The sequence below is a fragment of the Grampus griseus genome, assembly GCF_964374135.1.
Source record: "Grampus griseus genome assembly, chromosome: 5".
NCBI classification, from domain to species: domain Eukaryota; kingdom Metazoa; phylum Chordata; class Mammalia; order Artiodactyla; family Delphinidae; genus Grampus; species Grampus griseus.
Window position 1 is genome coordinate 64,177,952 of NC_138998.1, and position 25,227 is coordinate 64,203,178.

Consider the following 25,227-nt stretch of genomic DNA (forward strand, 5'->3'; position numbering starts at 1 on the left):
GCCCCCGTGGCCAGTGGCGGCTGCCCTCCGCGAGCACCTCCCACCAGGTGAAGAGCTGGGGAAACAGACTCATCCAAGTCTCAATTCCGGCACAAGGAAAAAAATCCCAGAACAAACCGACTTGACTTTTCAACATTTTATTCTTGTATTTGTACAGCTCTATTTTACAACTCAGTAATGCAGTTTAGACACAGCCAAACCCTGTCTCCGGAGTAGTTATAGCACAAGCATGACGCAGAATGGGATGAGACAAACATTCCCAAAGAGAGCTTAGTTAGTGATAACTCCAAGTCCCTGTGTCTGCCTACACTTCCAAAAGGGATGGTGCGGTCGTTGCCCGCTGAAAACGTCCATGAAAAAAAGGCACCGTAGGACACGTTGTACAGGTATATACAAACCGAAAACTAGAACAAAACTACACAGTTTTCCTTCCGCAGCTTTTTTTGTTCTTTTTTTTTTAATACACACTTTGTAAATTGTAAACCTTCACTTGCAAAAAAATACAAATACACTGAGGCATTTTAGACAAAATATTTTCTTACTTATACAGATGCAATACTTAAAATATTCTCTTAAGTGCTCTTTCTCATAAAGATTCTCAGATCCGTGTCTGCCTGCAGATACAAAATCGAGCCTTTAACGCGGTTTTATATTTTTAATATATCTTTTTTAGGTTTATATATATTTATTTTATATATATATATATTTATATATTTACAACTCTGCCATATATTCCTTCACCTTTGGTTAAAAAAATTAAAGCCCTCTCTTTGATAACATACCGAAGTCTCTTCTTTTAAAAGAATGCACATTTACATAAAAAAGAAACATCTGATCCCACAAAACATACACATTCCTCATTTTGCAGACTGAGTCAAGTCAGAACTTTTGCATACTCCCCCAGCTTCGATATATAAAATGATTTTGCTTTTTGCTGACATGGTTCGCCTTACACATAGGAGAAGAAGCAGTATTATTTTCTTAATGTTTTACGGCAGTGGGGGAGGGGAGCGGCCGTGGCTCCCCCTCCCCCCCGCCCCTCCCCCACCCCCCACTCCCCCAGCTATGATTTGCACTAGTGGATGAAAGAGGCACTACATCATGGGATGAACATGGTAAAGTGTTACAGTATCCTTTGGGTAGATTCTGAGAAGGGGCTCGAATGGAAAGCATCAACACTCCATGCTTCAGCAGGCTTTGGGGAGCTCCGGGGGCAGGTCAGTGGCGGACACACGGTATTGCACCTTGGTGTTGGTAATGGCACCGTGCTTCTGGCGCAAGTGAAGACGCAGCTGGCTTTTGTGACGGAAATGCAGGTTACATTTCTCACACTGGAAGAGAACCAGAGGCAAACCGTTAGTCATCAACTCAAGAAACATGTCATTACTCAAGGACCTTGAGAAGGAGAGATTCTCCCTTCAAGGGATGGGGCAGCTCTTCCCTCTGGAAGGCCACTTTGAGAACCCACATGAATTCTGGCTTCTGCTAAGGGACAAGTAAGCTGTGTACAAATGTCCCTTCCTTGCTTTCCAAAGTGTTGGTCATGCTTTTACCCCACTTGAGATGAATTTCCCTGCTTCAGCTCCACAAGTTCAAGTCTAAACCAAAAATGCAGTTCCGATGCAGACTCCCCAAATTTTTAAGGCTTTCCTGAATCCCTCCAGGATGAAAATAATCCCTCTTTCCTTTGACTTCTGTAAGATTTCTAGCCTTGCCATGTAATGCCAGATAGCCTTGCCAACCCATGCATTAGCATCCTTCTCAGGTAGGGAATCCTTTGATAGTGGTGAGCACTTCTTACTAAACTTTATAATCTTCCCAGTTCCTAATAGAATATACCTCAGACAATTATGCAATAAATCTGAACATATTTGGATAAATGGATTAGAACAGTCTGAATTCATAAAAATTCTGGAATCTAGGATATGCTTAAAAAATACAGTTATATTCCTTTGAGTTAGTGTGTACACCTCAGATCAGCTAAGAAGGCATTAGCAAGCAGAGCTGTTTCTTGCTTTGATTCAATGAATGGATGATAATGGTTTTAGTGGGAAAGTTCTTTAAAAATAAAATGGATGACTAAATATAATGGGGTAACCTGATGCAATCCTGGAACAGAAAAATATTTTAGGTAAAAGCTAAGAAAACCCAAATAAAGTATGGACTTCAGTTAATCATAACGTACCAGAATGGGTTCATTAGTTGTGATAAATGTACCCTAGTAGGAAGACGTTAGCAACAGGGGAAAACTGGGTACATACGGGAACTCTCCATACTATCTTTGCAACTTTTCTATAGATCTAAAACTATCCCCTAGGGGCTTCCCTGGTGGCGCAGTGGTTGAGAGTCCGCCTGCCGATGCAGGGGACATGGGTTCGTGCCCCGGTCTGGGAGGATCCCACATGCCGCAGAGCGGCTGGGCCCGTGAGCCATGGCCGCTGAGCCTGCGCGTCCGGAGCCTGTGCTCCGCAACGGGAGAGGCCGCAACAGTGAGAGGCCCGCGTACCGCAAAAAAAAAAAAAAAAGCACAAAAAACTATCCCCTAATAAAAGTGTAATAAAATATGTTCATATAGAGAATATGTTTTAAAATGAAAAAGGAAATATATTTAGAAAAATTAAAAAATTAAATGGGCAGGCAGTGAGTAGAAAGAGCCCCGGTCTTGGGAGACAAGGGCCCCTCATATCAATGGCACCCACCGCTGTGCGTCCTGAGTGCGGCATTTCTCTCTGAGCCTTGGCTTTTCCTTCTGTAAGGGACTGAGTCAATACACTCTGAAGGTCACTCCTAATTCTGACATTCCTGTGCATCTAAACACCCACAAAATAACTGAAACAGCAAATATGTACTGGACTATGGGCCAAGCACTGTTCTGAACACTTCAGGGAATCCATTAATTTAATATGACTCCATGAGGTAGGTGTTATTATCAGGCTAATTTTACAGATGAGGAAATTAAGGTACAGAGAGGATAATTAATTTGCCCAAGAACAAAAGCAAGTAAGAAGATATACACTCAAGGATTGATAAACAACTGAATGAGAGTAACCACCTTTTCAGGTTAACATTTGCGATATGGGTTAACGATTCATTCATTCGTCCTTGTGCCCATCACGACCTAGAGCGATGCCATAAACTCAGCAAAGCCAGCCTCATCTATAACAGTAGTTTCCACACCTGTAAACCATGGGACTCTTTTTTCAAATTAAATGGAAACTGGAAAGGAAAAGAGACTGGTACTGTCTCATTCCCGTCCTGTCCTGCGGGGTTGCAGAACCTCAGTGATTGGAAGAGCACAGTTTGAAAACTGCTCATCTACAGCATCCTCACTATTTCATAGAGAAAGAAAACTGTGGCCCAGTGAGAGGGTCAGGGTTTGCCCACAGCCCTAAAAAGGGTCATTGTCAAAGCTGGAATAAGAACCCAGATATCTCAGCTACCTGGCCAGTATCTTTCCCCTTTACAGCAGAGATCGGCAAACTGTTTCTGTAAAGAGCCAGACAGTAAATATTTTACACTTTGTGGGCCTGATATTCTCTGACACAACTACTCAGCTCTGCATTATAGTGTGAAAGAGGCCAGAGACATACGTAAACAAGTGAGCCTGGCTGTGTGCCAACAAAACCTTATTTGTGGACATTGAAATTTAAATTTTATATAATTTGTATGTCACAGAATATTATTCTTTTGATTTCTTTTTAGCCATTTGAAAGTATAAAAACCATTCTTAGCTCATGGAATTTCAAAAATTAGCCCACAAGCCATAGTTGGCTGAGACCCTGCCCTAGAACACTGTGATTCCAATGGCCCGATCATGGCCTTTCGCTGCTGGTCACCTGCAGTTGCCTTTTCTCTGTTTTTTTCCCTTGTATCACCACATTCTTCTGGTTCTCCTCCTACCCTATTGACTGCCCCTTCTCAAACACCTTAGCTCCTCTGAAGTAGACATCTAGCCCAGTTTAGGGCCGTGCTGGAAGCACTCAATAAGCAATTGTGGAATGAATGAATGACTCTGATATCTATGTATTCACAATCCAGACCTCTTTCCTAAGGCCCGGATCACCTAGCCCAACACCTCCACTTTAAAGATGAGCAAACTAAGACTCAGGCCAAGGTCAAGCTGGTTGTCTTAGGACCATTCGAGTTCAGTGGTCATCCCACTGCGCGCCTGAGATTAGAGCAAACAGTCCTGCGGCCCCAGCCCTCCACCTCCGCACCCATCCCAGGCCAGCCAGCAGCCACGAGAGGCTAACGTACATGGTAAGGTTTCTCTCCCGTGTGGATTCGCAGGTGGCTCTTCAGAGTCTGAAGGTGCCGGAAACGGGTGCCACAGATTTCACAGGGATAGGGCTTCTCGCCAGTGTGGATGAGCACGTGGGCACGGAGGTGGGCCACCTGCGCAGGAGAGCAAAGAGCGAAGTGAGAGGCTCTGCCGGGGTGGGCTACAGACACGCCGCAGCCTCTCAGCGGCACCCGGGGCTAGGGTCCTTCCCCACGCCCTCTGCTCACCTGGACAAATCTGGCTCCGCACGTTTCGCACTTGTAGGGCTTCTCTCCGGAGTGGATTCGGGTGTGGGTTTTCAGGTTGGCTGGCCGGTTGAACTGGGCCCCGCAGATGTTACAGCGATAGGGCTTCTCACCTGTTACCGAGAGAAGGGGAAAAGGCAAGCCACACTCAGCAGAGGTCTCCACAGTCCCCGGGCCCTGGATTTCAAAGCAAGCTGCCCTTCCTGGGGCCACTTTGGCTTTCCTTCCCTTGGAAGATGTCAGAGAGAGGCGTCAGGGGTTGGCCACCCCTGCCTGCCAGCCCTCTCTTACACACGCACCAGCACACCTCGCCCACGGCCAGGCTCAAGAAGCAGGTGGTGACGTGGAGGGAGGGAAAGGACGCAGGGCGTGGGACAAGGAGGGAGCGAGGTTCCAAGAACCAGCCTTTTCATTGGGATTATCTAACTGTGGGACGTGGACATGTCACTCTCCTTCTCTGGGCCTCAGTTTCCCTCTCTGGAACCCGAGGGGTGAGTTTAGATTACCTGGGAAGGCTCTTCTAGCTCTTCCCTCGGGTGAGACTGATTCAGTCATCAACCCACTCCCCAGAGAGACACAATCAGGCCGCTCTAGTTTCTCTCCTTGAGAACAAACACGCTTTTCCGCTTGTGGCAACTACAGCTGGATTCCGTTTGCACGAGAGCTGGGGCCCGAGTTGGAGTAGTTGCTCAGACAGAGGAAACCAATAGAAGGGCCGAGCCTTCCTTCATGGAAAGTTTCTGGGATAATAGACCCATTTAAAATACCAGGAGAGAGTCAACTTTGGACAACTATCAGGTTATTAGACGCTACCTGGGAAAGGAATGTGAGTTGATAAGGAACAAGCCCTTAGAGGGAATCAAGAGGCCTTTAGCGTTTTTCTGATTTATAAAAACCGAATTGACTTTGCCCCTCTCAGCCAAAGTTTCTTCCCCTGTGCAGTGGGATTAACACTTCTGACCCCAGCAAAGGTGGAGAAGCAAGACAGAGCCTGTCAGAGGAAAGACAAAGGATGTGGGGAGTGGCTGGGTCACTAAGCAAAGACGTGGCGGGGCTAGGCCCGCACTCAGGCCAGGGCAGCACCTGCCCCCTGCCTCATCCCACAGGGCACCAAGGCCCTACACTGCTTTCTCGAGAATGCTCTCCCCGTCCTGCCCCTGGGGAACCCTGGTGAGCTCGGGGGGTGGGGGCAGGGTGTACAGGGCCATACCCGTGTGGACGGTCTTGTGGCTGGCGAGGTTGCCCTTGTAGCGAAAGGAGGCCTGGCAGCGGTCACACTTGTAGGGTTTGTCACTGTGGGTCTGCAGCGTATGCCTCTTGAGGGAGGCCTCCTCAGAAAAGCGGCAGTCACACTCATTGCAGAAGAAGGCCCCGTTCTCTGTCGGAGGGTGGGAGGGGGCACCAGCGTCAGCACCACAAGGAAGGGAGGTAGGGCTCCGAGGCCTCCCCACTCTGGAGCTCCCCCGAGGGCCAAACTGAGCCCCCAGCGCCCTGTCTGCCCAGGGTTCACGGGAGCCCAGAGCAAAGGGCCTGTGCGGATTCTCTTTTTCTTAGCATTTAGAGTCTCGATCGTGGAGGCGAAAGGAGACAGATTTGAAGATTAAGGTATAGGAGGGAAACTCAAACCCACAGGTACCCACATGGCCTGCGCCAGCTTGAGGAAAGCTTGGCACCTCCTTCTCTCGAGAGCTCTGAGAACTGACTTTCCTTATCAGGTCATAGTTCTACTTACATTCATACACAGAAGCCCTCGGGTAAGACAGCCTCTGTCTGTGTCTCTATCTCCAAAATCAGGATAATAAACCCCTGTCCTGCCTACCTCGCAGGATCACGTTGTATAACATAAAGCATCATAGGAATGTAAGATATGAATCAAAGTCAAAGATACTCTGAGGTCATCAAAGGAGGAATTAATGATGACCATGGTCACCCTTGCACCTATCTGGACTTCATGTCTCCCAAACAGTTTGAGATAGGGAGACCAAAGATGATGGTGGAAGTAGAAACACAGGCCCAGAGAGAAGGAACTGGAGTGTAGAGCAAAGGCAAATGGCCACGGGGCCAGGAGGGGACAGTCCCTGCTCTCCCAACTATCGGTCCATGACCCTGTGCCAAGCCTCTGAGTGTAAATAACTAATTTTTTCTTTTGTTTTAACAGTTTGGAAATGACACATCAGGGTGGTTCACCCCTGAAGAGGCATCGCTGGGCTATCCTGTTACAGACAGAGCTGGAGGAAGAGGTAAAAACTGGGGAGGCCAGTCACACACTATCCAGAAACGTCAATTAATAATCAGTTCAACTAATCGAATTCAGCTGACAATAACTGAGTGCCTACTCTGTGCTAGACTCACTTGGCCCGATGGGAAATGCAGGCATGAATGAGGCCGGATGCTTCTCCTTCTGGAACGTACAGCCTAGCAGGGTGAACCAACATGCACACCAATCGGTTGGGGTCCAGTGGGCCTGAGAAGGCTCCGGGAGCTAGTTATAGCCAGCCCCACAGCCAACTTTGCTGGAAGGAAGCTGAAAAGGCTGTGTGGTCCTTCTGCAGTCCCCCAGATTAACTCAAATTCCCCAGCCCTTGCTTTGGTCAACTAGTTCCCTACGAGGTCAAGAGTGGGACTATGGGTTGCTGATTTAAATGCCATTGGACTTCCAACCAGGGGCTTCTCCCAATCAATGACAACAGCGTAAATAAAATGGAAACACAAGGCCTGTGGAGCAGAGGCAGAGGCCAGGGAAGGGAGGGGAAGGAACTCACCACAGCTGGAATCTGAGTACTCAGACTGGGTCTCTCCCAGCTCCTCGGGGAACGTGGGACCAGTGGCGTGGAGGCACATCTCTGCGTGCTGCGGGGACTGAGAGCCACAGGACGTGCACTTGGGGGCGTGCAGGTAGAGCGGAGAGTGGCTCTCACTGCTGCTGCGTGGGGAGCCGGTCAGTGACCTGTGGGCGGGGAGAAAAGGGCCTCAGCAGCTGGAGCAGGGCAGAGCGCTCTGCCTGGCATTTTTGCATCCCCTCTTCCCTGTGCTCAGGGCAGCCCAGAGGCCAGTTGGAATCTGACGCCACAGAGTTATTTATCCCCTAGCCTACCTCCAAATAGCAGACACATCGAGATCACTGATGGGGGCCACACTGAGCCCAGACTCCACTCCCGGGCCCAGTTTCCTCCCCTCAGTGCTACAGTCCACAGCCTCCCTCGGTCCAAGGCAAGTAAGAGGACTCCCCCCTGCCACAGAGATTGCAGGAGCTTGGGATTCTTGGAATGCTCGTCTACCATGGAGGGGAATTCTCTCTCTCTGTGAAAATATACCGAAGCTCAAGGTCCTTCCTCACTTAGGCCAATTCAGTCAACAGGCCTTGGCCCATACCTCCAATGTGCTCAGCATTTCAGGCAAGAGCAGAACACAGCGCCCTGCACCCATCAGAAGTGACCCCAGAACCCTGCCCCGGTGAGCCCCGACCCCAGGTCCGGACTGCCTGTGAAATCACCTGTTGACGATGTTATTGAGCCTGCTGGCCTGTGGGATGGTGGAGTCCTCGCCACTGGTGCTGAGCTTGGTTGGGGACTGGAGGTCAAGGGTCTCGGGCTCCATGGGCGGCTGGCAGGCCGCCGGGGCAGTGTAGGCTCGAGGGGAAAGGCGGCCCAGCTCGGCCTGCTCGGGCCCCTCTGGTTTGGCATTCTGGTTGAGGCTGTTGAGCACGATGAACTTGTACTTCTTCCAGTTGCAGGCTTTGGGGTCAGTGGGGCTTTTGGCCGGAGGGGACCCGGAGGTCTGGAGGATGCAGGCGTTCTTGCTGCTGCAGGACTCCGTGGGTGAGTTGGGTTGGCAGTCGGACTTCTGGGGGCTCTGCGGGCTCACCAGACCCTTCCGGTTCAGGGGTGCATTGGGCGGCTCGAAATGCAGGGCGATCTCATCCTCCGACGAGGGCCTCTCTTCCTCTTTGCCGGCCTTGTCACAGGCGAAGTACGGGGCGCTCCGGGCCGAGGGGGCAGCAGGCTTGGGGCCCTCGGCCACACTGTAGTGCATATCACTCCGGGCCTCCTCCAGGGCTGCCTCCTTGGGTGAGTACACGTTGTTGTGGCCCACAGTGGGGGAGAGCTCCATGGCCGGCCGACTGTACTCACTGGGGACTGGCCTGGCACTGTCGCAGGGGAGGGTCCGCTCCTTGGGGAAGGAGTTGGCCACAGGCATCCGGGCATCCCGCAGCTCCTCGTCGGAGAAGAGGAAGCTGCTGACCGGAAGGTGGCCATACATGGGGTACGAGGCTGGCGGCGTGGACAGGCCATTGTACAGGCTGGGCGCGAAGGCTCTGCTCTCACACCCAGGGGCGTTCCTCAGGGGCAGGCTGTTCTCCACCACCTCCCGGCCCCGATAGGCCATGAGGTCCTGGGGCATCAGCATCCGGCTGTTCAGGAAGTCTTCACGGGGAGGCTTAATGGCAGGGACCATCTCTGCTTCACTGCAGGAGCAAAAAGAGAGAAGACCCCGGCCTCCAAGTCAGAACCTTCCAAGTGACACTGGTCTATGAAACCACATTTGCACTTGAGTCAGTCAGACCTGGGCGATGTGGCTCTGGAGTAGGGAAACACTTGCAGTTACAAGGCAGTTCTGCTAAAAGTCTAGCAATCTAGCCCACAGCTGGGGAAACAAGGCCCAGAGAAGGGAAGTGAGTTACCCACACAATCAGTGCCTGTTTAGACGTGATTTTGCATGTTTAAGTCCCATATGTATACATATGCATGAATCTATAATTATTCAGATGTTACAGAATATAAAGCTATCAGAGTCCTTATCTCATTTCATCCTTACAGAAGGGATGTAGATCAGGAATTACTGTCTCCATTTTACACACCTGGAGACTGAGCTTCAGGGAGGGAACAACTTATACGATGTTGGTGCTACATGTTTGGAGGGTCTTTGTTATACTGGTGCCCTGTGAAGAAGGGACTCGCTCTATATACTGCCTGGAGCCGTGGGCGAGTTTACTTTGGAGAACAGGCAGCACGTGCCAGCGTAGGAAGCCCTGGCTCTGCAGCAGCCAGACCTGGTTTCCAGTCCCTGCTGTGCCACTTAGCAGCTCTGTGACCTGGAGCAAGTTACCGAACGCTCCAAGCGCAAGGCCTGACCCAGAGAAAGCATTCATAATGATGATCTTGCCACCATTATCACCCACAGGAGACAAAGAGCCCAAGCTGCATATACTTGAAGGGACATTATGTGGGTGAAAAATAGGCCAGCTCAGTCTGATCACAGTTAACAGAGCTAGAACCAAGGAGTGAAGGTGAAGGGAGCCAGATTTCAACCCGCTGTAAAGAAGAGCTTTCAAACTATCCAAGGGAGAACTGCATGGCTCTGGGAACACTGAGTTCCTGGCTCCTGGAGATGTTCAAACAGAGGCCGCAAACCTTTCTGTCTGAGAAGGGATGCATTTATACTGGAGTAGCTGAATCCAACGGTTCTATAGAAGTCAAGGCCCAAGTCTCTGTTCCACTTAGCAAAGCTCTTCCCTTCTTTGGCTCTCAGGTTCCTCAACTTTCCGTGATAGTCATGTCTTACCAGCCCTCAGATAGGGGGCTAGACCCAGTGAACCCTATTTAATTCAATAAATGTTCTCTCTAGTAGCAGCAGGGTGACATAAAAGATGAGTAAAGCAGCCCACAGTCTGGTGGGGGAACTAAGGGGCATATGTAAATAGTTACAGTGGAAGCCTAAAGGAGAACTAAAACATGTATGCAAATAGTGAAAACAGAGGCAAAGTCTAAAAGACAGGCAAAAGGCTTTCAGACACAGCTGAAGAGCTCAGGAAAGAGCAAAGTGATAAGTGCACAAACATCTATGAAGAAGCTGGCATCCAGGCGTGGTCTTGCAGGATGGGTGGGAGGAAAGGGTCTATCAAGTGAATGGAAGGAAGCAAGAAGTGGGGAGGCACACGGCATATCTAGGTAGCAGGAGTGTGCAAAAGCAGTGGAAAGGTAGGTTGTGGCGTATCACAGAGGATTGTTTCTTCTGTGTGCAAGCATTATCAATTGTTTCCGACCCTGTCTGATCCCTTCCATCTCCGAGGCTTCCATCTAGGCAGCAGCTCACCTGGCCTTGATGAACTTCCGGCAAGTGTCCACAACATGCTCCATCTGCAGGTACATAGCTGTGGCCATCACGGCCATGATGTTGCCCTCCCGCAGATTGAGCCGAGATGTGTACATGAAGTCCAGGAGGATGCAGAACCCCTCCGGGTTGATCTCAGGATCCAGGTTGATCACACTGAGGTTGCATTTCAGCTGGTCTGTGAAGATGCTGTAGAACAGGCCACTGTAAGACAAAGAAATGTCTCACTATAACAGACACATAGAAACTGTTATCAGTTACAGTCACCACGGACGCTCAGCCCCTCTCCCCTGGACCTAGCTCCAGAGCTTCCATGGCAATTAATAATAGTTGCCAATTATGGAGAATTTACTAAATCCCAGAGAGTCATTACACACTTACATACACTATCCTGTGCTCCTCATAACCTTGCAAGGTAGATTCTATCCTTCTCTCCCTTTACAAACGGGGGAACTAAGATCAAAGAGGTCAAGTGAGGGCTTCCCTGGTGGCGTAGTGGTTGAGAGTCCGCCTGCCGATGCAGGGGACACGGGTTCGTGCCCCGGTCCGGGAAGATCCCACATGCCGTGGAGCGGCTGGGCCCGTGAGCCATGGCCGCTGGGCCTGCGCGTCCGGAGCCTGTGCTCCGCAACGGGAGAGGCCACAACAGTGAGAGGCCCGCGTACCACAAAAAAAAAAAAAAAAAAAAAAAAAAGAGGTCAAGTGATTTTCACAGAGTCACAGAACCTGTATTCTTTTGGTCTTAACTGCACAGCTTACCAGAGCTAAATTTAGCACTCATTTGCAGTAACTATTTTGAGTCTATATCTTTGGGATAAGCATTTCTTTTCTTGTTCCATCACATTATCCTTATTTTTTAAATCTTATTGTATTTTTTTAGAAGCAAATTGGGTATCGATGACAAATAAAATGATGCCTACATCTACAGTTTACTGATTTTCTACAAGTCCATAGACTATCACAAGGTCAATACTCCTAGGAGAGCCAAGTCAGCGTCAAGCCAAGCCTCCAGGTACCACGGTGTCTGGTAGAGGAAAGAGCACTCAGTGAGAGGCCAACATTCTGGACTGTCATCTGGATTCTACTCTTTCTGAGCGTGTTGCCAGAAGTGAGCTAGACTTCACCCAGTAGTTAGCTAGGCGACCTTGGTTAAGAGACTTCACTTCCCTGCACCTTGGTTTCCTTCTCTGCAAAGCAGAAACAAGAGTGTCTCCCTTACAGGCCTATGGCAAGAATGAGAATGTGAAGGGGACAGATTGATGCCTGGCACGTAGTAAGCATTCGGTTAGCGTTACCTATTCTTTTTCTCTCTATATAAACCTCTCCACTATTTAAAACAAAGGTGCTTGTTGTAGATGTTGAATAAGTCCTCTACTAGCAATCAAGATCCCTGGCTCTACGTCAGTTTGCCTGTGAATGTCTTCATTTTATCATCTATGAAATGGAGCTAATCGTGCCATCCATAACACAGGCCACTATGGAGATCCAGGGAGGTGCTGTAACATAAATTGCTCTGAACACTTGAAATACTTGTCAAGTATGAAGAATTAGCCAGCTCACTTTCACCAACTTACATATGCTCGGAAACACCCATAGAAATATAGTCATGGTATAAATAAATACAGTCATAGAAAAAAAAGAGCAAAAGATCTTAAATTAACTCGCTTAAAATATTTTAAAACTCGCTTTCACTTTTCATTTTTTCACTGGTTCACTGAAGTTAGTCTCCATGTTTGCCCAAAACACATCGCTTCCGGAGACAGTATATGATTTCTTCTCCCTCTATCCCCACAGAATGGAAACTCTTTCTTTTCTAAAAGTATGTTCATTCGTTTGCTTCCTGAGAACCCACTCGGCCAGGCCACGTGCTGGAGATCTGGAGAAAAATGAGATGTGATCCCAAACACAGCCAGAGGCCTCCATGCTCCACACTGGCAGCCGGCACCATCGCTCCCCTTATATCCATCATCCACCTTCTGCTTCCAGACCCCTCACCTGCAGGCCATGAGGACCGTCTTATGGGCTCGGAACTGCTCCCGGCTCACCACTATGACAACATCCGTCAAGATGTCGCGGCTCCGGAGGCGATTAAGGTTGAGAAGAACGTCACTGGCGTGGCGGGTGAACTGTATACAGCTGTCAGCCGGCGAGGCCATTTTTTTCTTCACCTGAAAGAAAAGGTCAGAATCTTTTTAGTCCTCCAGAACCTGTTTCCTTCTCACCAGGAGTGTGAGAGCAGGTGGCTTAGCCTGCTCCCTTGTGTTTGCTTTTGAACAACTCATGGCCCATCTCTGGGCATTACTCTTCATGTCTGTACAATGAGCTAATAATCTTTAACCAACTTGTTAACAGAAAACCCTATTGGGGAAAGAGGAGGGAATGAATATTTGTTGAATGTTTTCTCCACATACCAAACACGCTGCCAGCATTGAGAGGCAGTGAGTGTGTGACAGGGGAGAGAAAGCATGCTTTGAAGGTTAGCGCATGGGCCATACCTTTTGCAGGCTGTGTGACTTGGAGCAAGCTGTTTTACGGTTTCTGGGCTTCAGTTTCCCAAAATGGGAGTAGTAATTCCTAGGCGGTTGTAAAACTTAGAGATACGTGCCTGGTCCACAGTAGATTCTCAAAAATCGTAGCTATTCTCATCGGCATCTCATTTCATTATCCCAGCCACCATCTGTCTCTCCCCTGCTAGGCTTCAGGATTGTCTGACTGTATCCTGAGCACCTAGCGCCTTGCTGGTGCATAGTAGGTGGCTAAATTAATGGGAACCGAGAAACGAGTAAGGGAATGAGTGATCGCACAACAGTGTTAAGACAGTCGAACGCAGGGGCAAAGGGGTGGGGGCTGGGTGTGACGGACAGGCAATCGGCTCTCCTTTATCTCATCTAATGAAGAGTGGCACCATTCACAGAGACACATACATTGGCAAATTAAAAGAAAAGTTTGTCCACAAAATTGTAAAGCACATAATTCAATTTACTTACCCAATGCCTTGATTCACAGTCCAAAATTTTGCTTAAAACCTGCAGGGAAGATAAAAAAGCAAACAGAAATTGATTTCATGAATGTAAGATTGTCCACTATAGTCTTATTTTAGGACACACATATTTAGTTTTACTTTGATAGCTGCAGCCTGCCAGCTGGTGCGGTTTTACCACAAGCTAGCAAACATTTTTCCCAGCTCGGCTCTTATGGAAACAACGGGCATCCAAAGCCATGCGATAATAATGTTTTTACCCTGAGTACTGGGAATACAATTTCATACATTAATTACGTATACGTAGACACATTTATTTCCTCTCTCAGAGTAAAAACTGTATGCCATCCAAAGGCCCTTGAGTTTATGGGAAAGAAAAAAATAATAAAAGTGATGCTTTCAATACTAATGAGAATGATCCTTCAGGGGCCTAAAAACTCTGGATGCGTTTCAAAACCTGCTAAAATATTCTCTTTCAAGGCCTAGAATGACTCCACAAGGCCAACAGGGTCAACATCTTTATCCCTATTTCACTGATGACAAAACTGAAACTTGGGTTCAAGTGGCTTGCTCAGGACAAACAGCTAGGCAGTATTTCCTGACTAGCTGAAACACTTAAGACAGAATAAGGAATCTGCAGAATACAGCCTGAGATGGTATATCTACTCTTCTCTCCTTTTCTGAAATTTCCCCTCCCATCCCTCTTGGGCCTAAGACCAGATACAGGGTTACAAACTTCCGAGTTTGTGCTTCCCCCTGCTGGTGAAAGATTTAACTGTGAGGTTTAGCTGAGAACCGGCCAGGAAGCGCTTAGGAAATATGGACCCTCTCCAAACTGGTTTCTCTAAAACAAAATAATTTAAAGCATAGGTGAAAGACTATCATTTATGATCACATGTGGGCTGCAAAACAGAACAATATTTGAAACCACACACCCCCCCCTTGCCCGACTTTTTTTAAAGTGTAGCCCTTTAGAGTTATCTTCCGGGTAAAGGGGCCCGAGGCCAGGGAGGTCATATTGGGCCACATAAATGGTGAGTGACCTGGCCCTAGGTCTTCTGGCTTAAATTCCTGTTCCCTTTCCAAATCAGCCTACGTGCTGTAGAACATGCAAGACAGCACCCTGATGTGGGTGAATCTCATTTTTAAGTTCCTTCCCTCACACAAGCACTTTGCCCCCATTCCAGGCTGCTGAGTCTTACCAAATGAGCACTCTAAAATGAGAGGTTTCCTTGAGTCTGTAACCAAACACTCTGACATTTCTCTGTGGTCCCAAGTGCCAGTCACTCAGTCTCATCGGCTTCAAGGTTAATGTGTGCATGTGAGTGAGTGGGGGTGGGGGAAGGAAATGGGGGAAGGGAGAGGATAGAAAAAGACAAAAGAACCTATTTATTTCCTCCTCTCCCCATTCTAACTCAAGATGAGCAAAGAGAGATACACTGAATGGGTCCTAACCAAAGTCCAAGGATGGTCTCCTTGGAAAACGAATGCGGAAGACACGTGAGGTTTACTTATAAACCTTCCCCTCGTCCCCCGTGGAAGAGATCCCTCAACCCTTCTGGAATACCTAAGGCTGCCCTGGAACAAGCTTCAAACACCATCTTGCCTGTGGATTTCCAGTCACAGACTTTTGGAACCACAGGAAGCCCAGATTTGCCATTTCACCTTGACAAGTGGCAATGACTCACTCCAGATGCGGAATGAAACAAACAAACAAAACAATTCCCCTGGGTCCACTGTCAGCCAGGCCCTAGGCTGGGCACTTTCCACTGTAAACCTCTCGGCCTGGCTTGACCAAAAACAAGGCACATACACTAAGGCCCCTGTCCTTATTAAGTCCACTCCTTTCTCAGCTAGCTTTGTCTTCGGAGCCCCACAACTAGTGAGTATGTGGGTTACAGTGGGCGTGGGCAACGCTGCCGCCCTCTAGATGCTGCAGGTGTGGGAGCACTACAGCATCTGGTTTGGTTTTGGGGACCACTCAGCTCCTTCCCATCCATGATTGTGGCTGATAACAATACCAGCCCCCATTTGCTCGGAGGCCACCGAGGCTCCAGGGGATGTCTCGCCCAAGATCTCAGAACTAATTCCAAGCAAAGCCCAGGACGAACGCCGTCTCCTAGCTTCGGCCATCCCACCAATGCCAAACGCAAGACTCATTCCACAGAAGCAACCAAGAGAGCAGAGCTGTCAAGGAGAAACTGACATCTGCAAGGGCCCAGACGTGGGCTCTCCCCACCCCAGCCAGCCCCAGTCGCGGAAACCACCAAGTGAGAGCTAAACATGGTCTTTTTCACCCCACACACTTTCCCTTTGGCGCTTTCCCTGTGTATTTTCAATGAGGCACCTTGAGAAGGCAGATCCTTTAAAGGGTCTGAAGAAGAAAAGAAGAGGGAACTCCCCCTCCAAAAAGTCAAAGAGAAAGAAGACAGCATAAAGGAGAGGGAGAGAGACAAGAGGTGAGGAGAGCAAAGCCATCCAATATGAAAGACCCCAGCCTTTCCCTCCCGCCTCCAGAGGCAGCCCCCGTCTCTTGCTCACACACAAGGGCACAAAATCGAGCCGTGCGGCCAGGGCAAGCCCGCGCAGATCCGCAGATCGCCCACCCCCATCACACCGTACCTGTCTGCCAGGGACCGCCCACCCCCGGGCGTGCTGCCCGCACCGCGGCCCGTCCACCTCGAAGCCCCCGCAGGCGCGGCGGAGGCCCGGCGGTACCCCGGTGGCAGCCCTTAATTTGGTTACATTCAAAAAAAACTTTTCGTGCACCTCGGTAACGAACATTATGTGTGCCTTTTTTCTTTCTCTTTTTTTTTCCTGTTATGCCGTCAAGGCAGGGGGCAGTGAGGGGAATGGCACAACCCTCTCATTCCCGGAACGTAGTCGATCTCAACTCAGCGGATTTCAAAGAACACTCTCTGCCTATCGCCGGCTCCAACGAGAAGTAACTTTCCAGGAAGCTGCCGGCCCGGACGGCCGCCAGGATCGCAGCCTGCGCCGCGCGGGCCGCCGGGGATTCACCCGGCGAGGTTGGCGGAGGGGGTGGGCGCCCGGGGAGGAGGCTCGCGAGGAATACGGCACACTTTCCCCTAAATACCTCGTCCGCTCCCGGTCCAGAACTCCTACAGTTCACCTAGTTCAACCCTTTCCCCATAACAATTTTATAAATAGGGAAAGTCAGGCACAGCTGGTCTAGAACCCAGGATTTCGCGTCCAATCCCCTGCTTATTTCATGACTTCAAGTTGCCGAATTCCGGTGTTTGTTTGCCTGGTGTGTCTTTTTTTATCTTTCTTTCTCTCATTTTGCTTGCCCCCCCCGCCCCTCCCCCTGTTTTAAAGGGAGTGGTTAGGCGAGGCCTCAAGGTAAAAAAGATGGAATCCCGAGGACTGAGGGTCTCCATCCAGCGCTCCCCAGCCGAGTTGGAGGAAAACTAAACCGAAAGCCCCTTTCGCCTACGTTGGCAAGAAGGCGAACCCAGCTCGGCTCGGTTTCCGCCTAAGATCTTTAGAATAGGAGCTGTCAGGCCGAACCTGGCCAGATTTCGGAATTTCCGAATCCGATTTCTCCGAAACCATAGAGAAAAGGTCGGGATTCGGCAGGGCCCTGGGCGCAAACCCTATCGCGTTCATGGGCGCGCTCCAAGGTTGCCTCGCCTTCCCGTGGCCTTTCTCGGAATTATAATCCCTGGGCGCCATCGCCTAATCGGTCTCAGTATCGGGCTCCGAGGGGCACTTTTGGGGGCCGGGAGGTGGGGAGTAGGGGGCGCGAAAGATGCAACCTGTAAGGCCGCAGTCCACTCCTAAAACTGGCGGGTAGCGTCACAGTGCGCCGCGCATCACATCAGCAGCGGAGGCGGGGTCAGTAAAGACTGGGCCTCTCTGGCTTCATAAAATCCCACTTTCTCATCCCTTCGCCCGGTGGGATAAAGGTGAAAGCGAAGGCTGAAATTTAATATGGGATGGGATGAGAATCTAGGAAGGGAAGCTAAAATTAAGTAAATGCATTTATTGGAAATTAGGAGGCCAGTGGTTCCAGGACTAGCTCAAACCTAATCATGTTTTACCGCTGCCTAACACTAGAGGGAGCCCTCCATCAAGGCTTAAAACCGACAACTCCTTGTCGTCCCGCCCCTCCTTCCCATTGACCTAGTTTGGACACAGTCTCCCGATTTGGAGAATGCCTTCCGCCCTTCCCCCTTCAATATCCCGTTCGGGTTTTGGATTATTGGTCATCTAATAACTCCAATAACTCGTTGAGAAATCCAAAGGAGAATCTGGAAGTGCGGAGCACTCTTTAGGGGCAGGGACGGGGGATCTTAATAAGGTTGGAGCTGCCGCAGTGGAACCAGCATCAGGGCTCCTTTCGGAGCGCTCCCTTTCTCCGCAGCTTCTCAGCTAATGAGCTGCTCGGGTCTAGCCATGGTGATCTGGAGGTGGCGGGGTAGGGTCAAACCGCCGAGTTGTTTTTGTTTTGGGGGAGAAACACTCCTCGCGCTCTTGGCTGGGGGGCGGGAGGGTAGGAAGACAGTAGATGAAAGTGAATTTGATAACGCGGTGGCCTTGGCAGTCGCTTTGGGTGACCGAGGAGGTGTTCAGGGACATTATGTCCTGACTTTCATTTCTATCACACTTCCTGCCAACAGCGCTCTTGCAAGCCTGCAAGCTTCTAGGAAATGCAATAAAATAGAGGGATGTGTTTTATCATCAAGATCTGAAGAGGAGCTGCAGAAAGGACGCTCCCCAGGCGCCCAGCTCGTGACAGCCTTCCAGAAAGGGCCGGCAGTCGATGCCAGCCGACCACGAGCAAAGATATTTTGGCCATCCTGGCTGGACTGGGCTCGGCCTTTGCAAAAAGTCTGGCGGGAGAGGGGGGAGGCATGATCTCCCCAGACAAACAATGCCTTTAAAAATCCGATCTGGACAGAAGTCAGCCAAGGTCTTTATTCACGTTAATGAAGATGGAAGGCACTAACTGTCCTTGGAAAGCGATGAGTCAAACTTGACCGCTCTTCAAACCCGTCCCCAGATTCGTTTCCAACCCGAACAGAGGCGCGTTTCTCCGACGCGGCCTCCAACAGCTCCCGCAGCGGGAGAGGCGGAACTCGATTCCGGCGGACCAGGGCGGTGGAAACAACGGCTTCTCCCGCGGGTGTGCGCGCCTGCGGTCGCTAGGGGCCGCCAGCACTCGGTCGCGCGTTTGCCATCTTAAAATTTGAGCTCCGAGAAAGAAAACTTTGCTGAGAAGCTGTTGTGGATTTCACTCTGCCGGTCCATAGGACCCACACACACACAACTGATTTCTCGCCAAGCCACTAAACAAAGTTTGGAAAGAAGGGGAAGAGAGCTATTTCAGGATCCAAATGTGAGCCTCGGGAGCAGCGAGGTGCATCTCTGCAAGTCTAGGGACTGGGCTTTAATCACGCCCTAACACAACGCACAGCCCCCTCCCAAGAAATAAGACTCCCACCCCTGAGCACTACCGTAGGCTTTTCATGTCTGTGACTGAAAATCTTGGGCCATGCTTTCTAAACAAATTCCTCGGGGACAGCTGGGGAACCCTTTCCAACAATGGTTACCTAAGAGGTTAAAATCATGGCTCCCTCTGACTTCTGCTCCTTTCTCTTAGATAACTCAAAGGGGCGGAGATAAACTCGCCTTTGACTTTAAGTCACTGACCTGGAATTCAGAAGCTTAAAATCTGGTTCCGGTTAGGTCACTAATTCGCCATTAACCCTCTCATCAGGCCTGTTTCCTCAACTGTAAAGCGATATATGTCCTAGAGCCCCTGTGGCATCCCTCCAGTATTGACTTTTCCGGGGGAGAGGCCACAGAGACTGGGAAATCGTGTTTTCAGAATCGGGTACTTTTCGGTTCTCTTAGCGGAGACAGATGCCCGTCGCTGAGTGGCTGTGAATGGAGCAAGCATCCGCAGGCTTTCTAATTTTCATCCATCGTACCAAAACTTTGGAGGTTGGGTGTCATCCTCATTGGAGGGTACCCTCCCCTCTGTCAGTCCTAGCACCTGGTTGGGATACTTGGGGACCCGTAGGTGACGCGGTCGGTCCACTGCCCTAGGCGGGGAACTCAGCCAGGACCCACCACTAGGTGGCGGACTCAGTCCGTGCGAAAATCGCCGCGCGACCACAGCCTTCCACACCCGACTGCCCCCCACCTTTTTGCTGTTGTTGTCTCTTAAGGGAAGGGGGGGGGTGCCTCCATAGGGCAAAGCTGGAAAACACTGAATTTACTAGATGTAATTCCTTCTTCCCGATGCTCAGGCCTCTAGCAACCAAAACGCGGTATCTGGAGCTGCGTTCATGTAGTATACCTTGATTCTTCCAGCCCGAAAGGCTGAATGTATTGGGAAGAGAAAGAAAGGGTGCACATGTCTTCAAAAAGCAGAAGGCAGTCAACGGCATTACCAGAGCTTTCTACCAAACACTGGTCGACCAGCAAAACAGTCGGGAATAAACTGATTCCCACGTAGAAAAGGGGTCCTGGAGGCCAAGGGCAGGCTTAACAGCGCTCGGCTAAGCCGGGGATGGGGGAGTGGGGATGAGGTGGTCTTTTGGTGGGGCTCTCGTCTCAGAGTGGGAGGCGGGGAGGGTTGGGAGGAGCCGTTCCTGGCTTCCAGCGGGGCGAAGAGAAACCGGCCAGCTTTCCCACAACACAGCACCCTCGCTCGGATCACTGCGGTGGCTTTCCCACTTGTTGCGCAGTGCAGGCAACTGGCACGCACCACACTACTTTGACTCCCAGAGGACTCCAAACCCGGCTACGGATCAGCCTACCATTGCCCCAGTCCATCCACAAACCTCCCTCCCCGACCCATCCCCGCATACACCATCTTCAACCGCCAGCAAAACTACAGGACTTCCAGTCGCTATGGTTTTTTACACCAAAACATTCCTCCTTGTCTCAATATCAGACAGACAGCAGAATTCGGGTGCCCTGAGAGGTCAAGTCCAAGAGGGAAGGGGGGCTACCTCCGCCAGGAGAACTCCCCTACTTAAAGCCAACCAGGCAAGCATTCCCGAGAGAGAGCGCGCGCGCGCGCGCGCGCACACACACACACACACACACACTCGAACTACTTCGCCTATTATGACACCATCCTAGCTTTTCTCCCTCCTTTTGAGAGATCAACTACAAAGTCCTTGTTAAAAAGCTACTTTTATCTCCCCTTCCTAAAGAAAAAAAAAATCCTCAAAAGGTCATTTCACAACATTTTTCAAATATTTGACTTTTGCAAATAGATAGTTTCACCCACCGAGGGGTGGCGCTGCCGCACCACCTCCTCTGAATCGCTAAATTTTTCACAACAAAGTGGGTTGTGAGTGTGGCTACCCGGCAAAGGAGAGAGGGAAGGAAGAATTTTGACATCTAGCCATGGCTACCATTTACTCAACCAATAACTGGAACTCTTTAAGGCTCAGCAAACGACAGCTTAAGAGTTTGGAGTCCCATTCCTGTCAACCAAACCCACAATAAAAATGGGACAGGCTTTTCAAGAAAGCAAGGGGTAGAACCCTTCAAAACTGAGCACAGAGGAAATGGCCAATTGGAGAATTCCCACTTCTAGCTGCCTTCTTCAAGTTGCCCGGTTTTTACAAACAGCTACTAGCCTTATTGTCACTATCAACAGACCCTTAAAACCAGTCAGTGCTTGGGCCTGCAGTATTGGAAATCTTCCAAATAGGATATTGGAACCTTCTATTTATAAGTGGGGGGAGGGAGGACTATTTCCCATCTTCAGGTTTCTATTTTGGCCTGAAGACTCAACTACAGTCATTTTAGCAAGGGAATGCCCATCTCCTGGTACTCCCTTTCCATTTCCTCCTCCCCCAGAGACAAATATCTTTTCTCCTTTTAAAAGAAAACACACATATATTTTAAAGCAAGAATGTGATTTCACCTCGTTCCTCTGAGCTCATGTTTGCTACCTCCAGGAATAGCGGGTGGACTAGGGCCAGATGAACTTCAACTTGGGTTGCAGATTTACGAGGCTCTGTTCCTGTGCCAAAGGCTCTTAGTAGTAAATAATGAGCAAAATAGATACCTGTCTCCTGACAGATCCTGCGGGCCCCCCTCTTACGTTTTTTTAAAGTTATTTATTAAAACCACACACACCTTGCAAAGAAAAAGGGAAACTGGCAGTCTCTGTAGAGGAAGCCGGTGGCATCGCTCAGAGCCACAAACTGTATTTCTAAACAGCCCTTTCCCTGGTTCCTTCTCTCCTGCCCCACTTTTTTTCTTTTTACTTTTTTTTTAAGTAAAAAAATGCATCTACTGACATTTTACTTAAAAAAAAAAAAGAAAAAGACTAAAGCATTACAAGATTTACCTCCTGGAAACTATAAACTGAACAAAAAATCCATAAAGGATTAAATCAGTTTCCTGGGGGGGGGGGATGACCAGCTCACAGAAGAGGTCAGGGACCCAGTAACAGCTCTGGACTTTGAGCACCCACTTTGGGGTCATTCCTTCGGCTCAGCTGTCAGGACCCCCACCACCAAGTCAAACATTTCGAGAAAGTGCACAACATAAAAAGGGTCTTTTTCATGCTTTTTTTTTTAATTTGTAGGTTTGTGTATTTGTTTTCCATAGGATAGCTTTTAAAACTCATTATTGCCACACTAGTTCCATTTTTGGCCAGAGTTCCAAGATAATACGGCATCATAAAGGCAACGCAATCCACAGTTCTCAAGACGTTTACCACGGTCACTGCATCCGGCAGCGGGGTGGCCCCTCGCTCCCGCTGCTCCCCAGCGCAGCCGATTTCCGAGGCTCCAACTCCCCACCCACTCCCTCCCCGGGCCGCCGCCGCCGCCGCCTTCCCGCATTCTTACTCCCTCAAGGAGAGCCACAGGTTGCAAATCCAACCAACCTCGCAATCCGTTTTTGCAAAATCACTCACAAAGATCTCCCGTTCGCGCCCGCGCCCCCTTCTCCCGCGCCAGATCCCCCAGCCGGGGCCACAAAGTGCCCTTCTCTCCTCCCGGGTCTCGCACGTAGGACCGCGGGCTGGGGCTGTTTGTTTTTCCCCTCGCCCAGCGCAAGGACCTCGGGAATCTGAAGCCTTGACGCCGGCTACTCTCCGGCCCGCAGTTCTTGTTTGTTTGTTTGTTTTTACAAAGCCTGCACCATGGGAAAAATAAAATTTAGGAAAGCGGGGGAACAGCCATTGGGAGCTAACACCGAGTCACGAAGCGCCCAAAATACAAACACCGCGACCGCCAGAAATCCCGCCACCTTCCCGCTTGGCTGGGCCGTCCTGCGAAGGTTCCCGGAGTCCCCGCACGCTGAACAGCACCGCAGGTGCAAACGCGCACCCCTTTCCCACCCACCCCCCAAATCCCCGTCCCGCCACAAGCTTCCCTCCCCACGATGGGGTGAGGGAGCGCGCGGGGCTTCCCGACTCTCTAGACTGCAACCAAGAAAGAATAATTTTCAAAGTATTCAACATCCCCGCCCCCAGGCAAGCTAAACCTCCCCCAAAACGCAGGGGAAGGGGACACCAAAACACTCGGATCTCGTTAGGAAGATCACGGCTCTGAAAAGAAAGAGAAGAACCCCATACTTCAACTGGGTTTATGAAAAACAAAAAATAAAAACAAAACGAGGAGTTCGCTTGCATTTTTCCTCCCAAATCTCGGCTCGGAGGTAGGGAATCTAGAGGACCAAGGCCGGTGGAAGGGAGCCAGCGGGGCGAGCGAGCGGGCAGCCTCCCTCCTCGCCTCCCGGAGTGACCAAGAAGGACGTGAGAGGGGAAGGAAGGAGAGGCGAGGGAAAGGAGGAGGGAGGGAGGGAAGGCGAAGCTGGAGCGAGGGAGCAAGGGAAGGCAGTTTGCAAGCGAGAAAAGAGGGAAAAAACACAGCCGCACGAATCCAGCGAGATCACAAGCCGTACGCAAGCAGCAGCAGAAAGAGCGAGAGCGCTAGCGCGCGTCCTCTCCGCCGTCTGGGGCCAGACAGCCCCCAGACTTGCCCGAAACACCACCCCCCAAGCACTGTCTCGTCCTTTCTGCTCCGGCCGCCCCCTAATTCCCCTCCTTCCTCTCCTCCACCTCCTTTTCAAAACCAAAACAACACAAGGGAGGGTGGCAAAGCCTCCCCAAACCGGCCAATTCACTCAAAGACAACAAGAATAAAATAGTAAATATATAAAAATCTATATCCTAGAGTGGGAGAGACGTGGGACTAATCTTCGGCATTTATTTTAACACCTGACAGCTACAATAAATAAATATATACATTTACATCAATAGATACACATAGGAAACTTGTAGCCAAAGCATTTGGCAAGAGCGGAAAAAAAAGAATTAAAAGGTAAAATAATGATCATGAGCAGCGGCGGCGGCAGCGGCACCAGCGGCAACAGCGGCGGCGGCGGCGGCAGCAGCAGCAGGAGCGGCGGCAGCAACAGCAATAATCACCCCTGGTGTCCGGCCTTTCCTAGAAACTTCTTGCATCACCACTTCTAAGAACCCCAGTTCTAAGAATCAACAGAGCTCAATTCTCGGAATTTGAGCTGCGGGCCTTACCACTGCTACGTGGCAGGGGAGGACTCGGTGTCAGCTCTCCGCGACTTTTGCCTGCTTTGGCCCATAAAAAACCCTCAAAGCCACAATATTTTCCCACTGTCCGGCATATTTCGGGTTCCTCACAGGCTGGGCGTCTCGGGTTTGGAGGTTTCGGTGTGAGGCTCGAGGGGCCAGACGGTGGCTCTCCCTCCCCGGCCCCCGGACGATGGTACAGCCTGCTCCGCCACCGTCACGTGGGCGCCCCCTCTGTGACGTCGGCGTCTTTGCTGTAGCAAAGCTCGGCCTCTGGAATTCTGAGAACTAATTTGCTATTCGGTGACATAAGAGGGGGAGTGCGCTTTGCTTTCCCGGGGTCTGGGGCTAATTCCTCCTCTCTTCCCCGTAAACTCAGCTCCTCGAGCTCAACACACAAAAGGGAGCGAGAGGTTCGAACCTTTGGGAAAAGTCTGTTATATATAGTAGGTTTCGAGGCGAGTAAGAGAAAAAAACAATAAACACCACAGCTCTTTCCAGCTAGAATATTAGGCACCACGAGAAAAATATTTGCCAAGCAGTTTTCGGTGGGTTCATTTGCTTTATTTTTATTTGGAACAGTTTTGTTTTTTGTTTTTTTTTTTCCTTGTTGGTGTGGTGGCTCGGGATTTGGGGTTATTGTATTTTGATGGGTTTCGGATTTTTGCTTCTGATTTTTGCCTTTTGCAACTTTGTGATGTTACGTAAATCATAGGATCCCGCATCGGTTGGATTTTGTTTTGAGTGTTTTTGCCCCAATCTCATCTCTCAAGCGCTTTAAGGAAGATGTGTTATTTTTTAATACTGATACTATTGAAAGAAGCTTGAATTTTTTGTCGTATATGTTACATCCCAACCCCCATTTTTTGGGGGGTGGGGAGGGTGCAATTTTCTTTCTCCCCATGGACTTTTACTGAGAGGACGCTCCCCTGCACTTGAGAGACATGTTCAAAGGATTTGTTTTGGTTTGTTTCTTTCCAGGACAGCAAGTGGTGGGTTTACTCTTTCTGTTATTGTTGACTCTTAGGAAATTTCTTGCTGCGAGAAACGTGTG

General features: G+C 49.9%; 1 protein-coding gene and 1 long non-coding RNA gene across 5 annotated transcripts in view; one reads left to right on the forward strand and one right to left on the reverse strand.

Annotated features, from left to right (window-relative positions):
* Positions 1-1,053: 1,053 nt before the first annotated feature.
* BCL6 (BCL6 transcription repressor) lies at positions 1,054-24,102 on the reverse strand. Of its 2 annotated transcripts, none has more exons than XM_082654417.1 (10): positions 24,055-24,102; positions 13,626-13,663; positions 12,634-12,806; positions 10,621-10,842; positions 8,021-8,992; positions 7,290-7,474; positions 5,738-5,905; positions 4,510-4,640; positions 4,258-4,395; positions 1,054-1,331 (listed from the first exon to the last, which is right to left on the reverse strand). In XM_082654417.1, exons 3-10 carry the CDS (start codon positions 12,792-12,794, stop codon positions 1,188-1,190), a joined length of 2,121 nt encoding a protein of 706 aa, XP_082510543.1. In that variant the 5' UTR covers positions 12,795-12,806; positions 13,626-13,663; positions 24,055-24,102; the 3' UTR covers positions 1,054-1,187. The 2 variants fall into 2 exon arrangements, with proteins under 2 accessions (XP_082510543.1, XP_082510542.1); XM_082654416.1 differs by lacking the exon at positions 24,055-24,102 and adding an exon at positions 14,821-24,019 and having other exon boundaries at positions 13,626-13,664.
* Positions 24,103-24,534: 432 nt separating this feature from the next.
* Positions 24,535-25,227, forward strand: part of LOC309823418 — a 6,804-nt gene continuing 6,111 nt past the window's right edge. For 2 of the 3 annotated variants that reach the window (XR_014296825.1, XR_014296826.1), the window contains exon 1: positions 24,535-25,165. This is a non-coding gene — a long non-coding RNA (uncharacterized lncRNA). The remainder of the gene's footprint in view (positions 25,166-25,227) is intronic. The other variant, XR_014296827.1, reaches the window with a different exon arrangement.

Bases quoted from the DNA above. Each gene is read 5' to 3' on its own strand.
- BCL6 (XM_082654417.1), bottom strand. From the start codon at position 12,794: ATGGCCTCGCCGGCTGACAGCTGTATACAGTTCACCCGCCACGCCAGT. The intron at 8,993-10,620 runs GTGAGCTGCTGC...TTGCTCCTGCAG, and splicing joins CGGAAGTTCATCAAGGCCAG to TGAAGCAGAGATGGTCCCTG. The intron at 1,332-4,257 runs GTACGTTAGCCT...GTTCTCTTCCAG, and splicing joins CGGGAGAGAAACCTTACCAT to TGTGAGAAATGTAACCTGCA.